This window comes from Leiobunum rupestre, chromosome 10 (genome assembly GCF_980474605.1).
Source record: "Leiobunum rupestre chromosome 10, qqLeiRupe1.1.hap1, whole genome shotgun sequence".
NCBI classification, from domain to species: domain Eukaryota; kingdom Metazoa; phylum Arthropoda; class Arachnida; order Opiliones; family Sclerosomatidae; genus Leiobunum; species Leiobunum rupestre.
Window position 1 is genome coordinate 33982433 of NC_143393.1, and position 2979 is coordinate 33985411.

The window sequence follows — 2979 nt, forward strand, 5'->3', positions numbered from 1 at the left end:
TGAAGGATAGGAAGTGTCACACTTATAATACACTTATGATTATACGCAACCGAAACAATTTTTTTTTTTCACATAATCACCATTACGTTTTTCCCATTCATGGATTATAAACCAATTTGAGATCACCATCAGGCTCTTTTTCTATTTATAAAAAAACCTAAAAATTTGGACATTGGATGTCTGACAATAAGTTTTTCTTTGGCTTTTAATATAATAATGATTTAAATAAATGAACCAGCTTGTTCAATATATAAAATTTTAATTTACATATTACATAAAATTATCCCAAATAATAATTGTCTATGAATTTTATTTCCAACAAACAACCACATTGGAATCGTGTTCTATAATTTCATCTAGCTCCATATGACTCAAACCTGATTGAAATATTTAAAAAAATTAAAATAACCTAAATTTACACTTATAAAAAAAACCCATTATGAAATAAATTACCAGTTTTACAGCAAATTTGATCGTAGCTGTAAGTTCCAGTAAAATATTTATCTATAGAATTTTTATGTTTACTGGTGGGAATGTTACTATTGTCAGCAGTGTTTAGAACCACCGGATATTTCTCCAGCCTTCGAATTAACCCTTCCAATAACCCAAATTGAATCAGTTTTCTATTGAAATAATACAATTATTAACAAGAATGCTGCTTAAAATAAATTTAGTTAAATATAATCAGTAATCAACCTTTCATCAATACCCAATGTATGAGGATTGAATCGGGTACAAATGTCACGGATTGTTGTTCCAGGACTCAGATTGCAATATAGCATGAATACATTGCGGAAAGTAGGAGGTGGTCGGCCTTCAATTTTAAATATATTGAAATTGGTATAAAATTTAAACACTGAGTAAAAAGTAATTAATGTCCAAAACCTTCTTTGGCCACAAATTTTAGCGCTGCCTCTCGGAGGCTAGAGACCTGGGCTAAATTGTTGATATCAGGTGTTGGCATATATACGTTTGAATACTGAAATATGGGAATGATTGAAACCACTCCGTAATACCTAAAAAAACATTTGTTTTTAAACATTGGCGTCTTGAGATTTAAAATGAGATTTAAAATGATCATAGTAAAAACCTACACCATATTTTGGATGCAAGCTTTAACCAGGCTAACCTCAACTTCAGCTTCAGCCGCTATTCGGGCTACATGTCGAAATCCATCAACGTAAGGCAGTATCTTTGGCATTTAAAATAAGATTTAGAGAGCAAATGATTGATTGCGCGAAAAGTAAAAAGGGAGACCCAATAAACCGTGTAGGTGGACTTGGCAAGCATCTTCAAGAATGGATCGACCACTAATTTATTCTCTTATTGAGAATTTCCTTTTTAAGCAAATGTTCAATGACTACCTTAATCTTCGTTGTCAATTAAAAAGTTACAAATAAACCTGTCACTTGAAATCACTTGCCACAATGAAATAAAGCAATATTGGTCAAGCTAAGGAACACCAACTAGGTAAACTATTGTTAATTCTAAGCTACTTGGTTAATTACTTTATCACCAGGTTACCAAAGAGAAAATATTAATATAGTACTTTACAAGAGGTGATGAAAGTGCGAAAAAATATAAACATCGAAAGATTGTGCTTCAAAGGGAAAGTAACGTACCTCCGAAGCTGTTAAATCCCACTATGTACGTTTATTTGGCAAAATAAAGTTTTGCGGGAAGAAAAGAGTTAAAAAACCAAACAATATGTTGGGTTTTCACATCACCCAAACTACCACCCAAATTGTAAGAAAATAAGTCGGTTCTTTACCTGTTGCGTCGTCAAATCCCACTGGCTGGGTAAAAGTGACGTTTTACTTTCAACAAAAACAGGAACATCATGGTCAGAGACTTCCAATGGATCATGATGAACTCTAACCACTTTTAGATGTATCGTGTTTGAATCATCTAAAATAAGAAGAAATATGTATAACACCTTTCAGAAATGAGTAAAATGTTTATCATACTAATTGAAATGGAGCAACGTCCCTTTTTATTTAGATCATTACATATCTTAGCCATTATATCAGGCAACCTAGATTTAGTTTCTTCATTTGACAAAAAATTACTTTCCAACTAAAGTAATCCAAAATTAGAGGATTTTTCAAATGATGACACGCATTTCATTACCTCTAATGTAACAAGGTAATTGCTGAGTTTCCTAACTAATGGTTCATATTGCACGGTTTTCTTTGAGTCTTTACATACAAAACATAAGTTGAATATTAACTGGTTTCGGGCATATTTATGATCATCAATCAATACAGGATAGCCAATAATTTTGTACCCCAAAGCATTTCTATATTAAAACAAAAGCGTCAGACATAACTACATTTCTTTTAATTAAATGCACTGAACACCTACACAGCCATTAATTTTCCGCGCAGTTCGGGCTTAGGAATAATATAAACACTTAGGGCATCAAACATTTCTTTAGTGACGCATTCTTTCGGTACCTAAATTCAGTGTGAAAGATTGTTGAATTCCAAAAAAGACAAGACAAGGCTTAAGTTTTTATTTACTTGATAAGTTATTTTTCTTCCAGCAGTCGGATGAAACTCGCTAAAAAGCAAGCATTCAATCTCGCTGTCTTGCATTTTGGATTTGAAATCCATTTTCTCATCAACTGCAAAAGTCTTTTATACAGTTTTTTAACGCCTAAACTCCATTTTTTTTTTAAAGTTTTTTGACGACCGGGACCGCGTTAAAAAGTTTCACTTGTGCAACGCCTGGTCAAGGTCATCTCTTTCACTCTTTTCTATAGCGGGAAATTCGAATTCTATATAGAAAGCCTTACTTTAAAGGGGAAGGAAACTATAAAATTTACTTTCTTTACTTCTAGTTTGAGTACTGCTCATTTCATTTTCTATTCGCACATGTAAAACTAATTTTGCTTCGTTGTATTGCTTAAAGGGAATATAACCTGCAAAGCCAGAGCTGCAAACGTTGGTGTTCCACACCAAATACCTGAGGTTATAT

General features: G+C 32.7%; 1 protein-coding gene across 2 annotated transcripts; it reads right to left on the bottom strand.

Annotated features, from left to right (window-relative positions):
- Window positions 1-239: 239 nt before the first annotated feature.
- Window positions 240-2679, bottom strand: Nprl2 (Nitrogen permease regulator-like 2). Of its 2 annotated transcripts, XM_090160044.1 has the most exons (11): window positions 2523-2679; window positions 2365-2456; window positions 2131-2299; window positions 1968-2076; window positions 1772-1908; window positions 1623-1643; window positions 1095-1192; window positions 886-1016; window positions 697-814; window positions 454-623; window positions 240-377 (listed from the first exon to the last, which is right to left on the bottom strand). In XM_090160044.1, exons 1-11 carry the CDS (start codon window positions 2613-2615, stop codon window positions 310-312), a joined length of 1206 nt encoding a protein of 401 aa, XP_090016170.1. In that variant the 5' UTR covers window positions 2616-2679; the 3' UTR covers window positions 240-309. The 2 variants fall into 2 exon arrangements, with proteins under 2 accessions (XP_090016170.1, XP_090016171.1); XM_090160045.1 differs by lacking the exon at window positions 1623-1643 and having other exon boundaries at window positions 2523-2678.
- Between the last annotated feature and the right edge of the window lie 300 nt (window positions 2680-2979).

Coding starts and splice junctions, on each gene's coding strand:
- Nprl2 (XM_090160044.1), bottom strand. CDS start 2,615: ATGGATTTCAAATCCAAAATGCAAGACAGCGAGATTGAATGCTTGCTT. Junction 1,644..1,771: donor GGGATTTGACGACGCAACAG/GTAAAGAACCGA, acceptor AAACGTACATAG/TGGGATTTAACAGCTTCGGA. Junction 815..885: donor AAAATTTGTGGCCAAAGAAG/GTTTTGGACATT, acceptor TTAAAATTGAAG/GCCGACCACCTCCTACTTTC.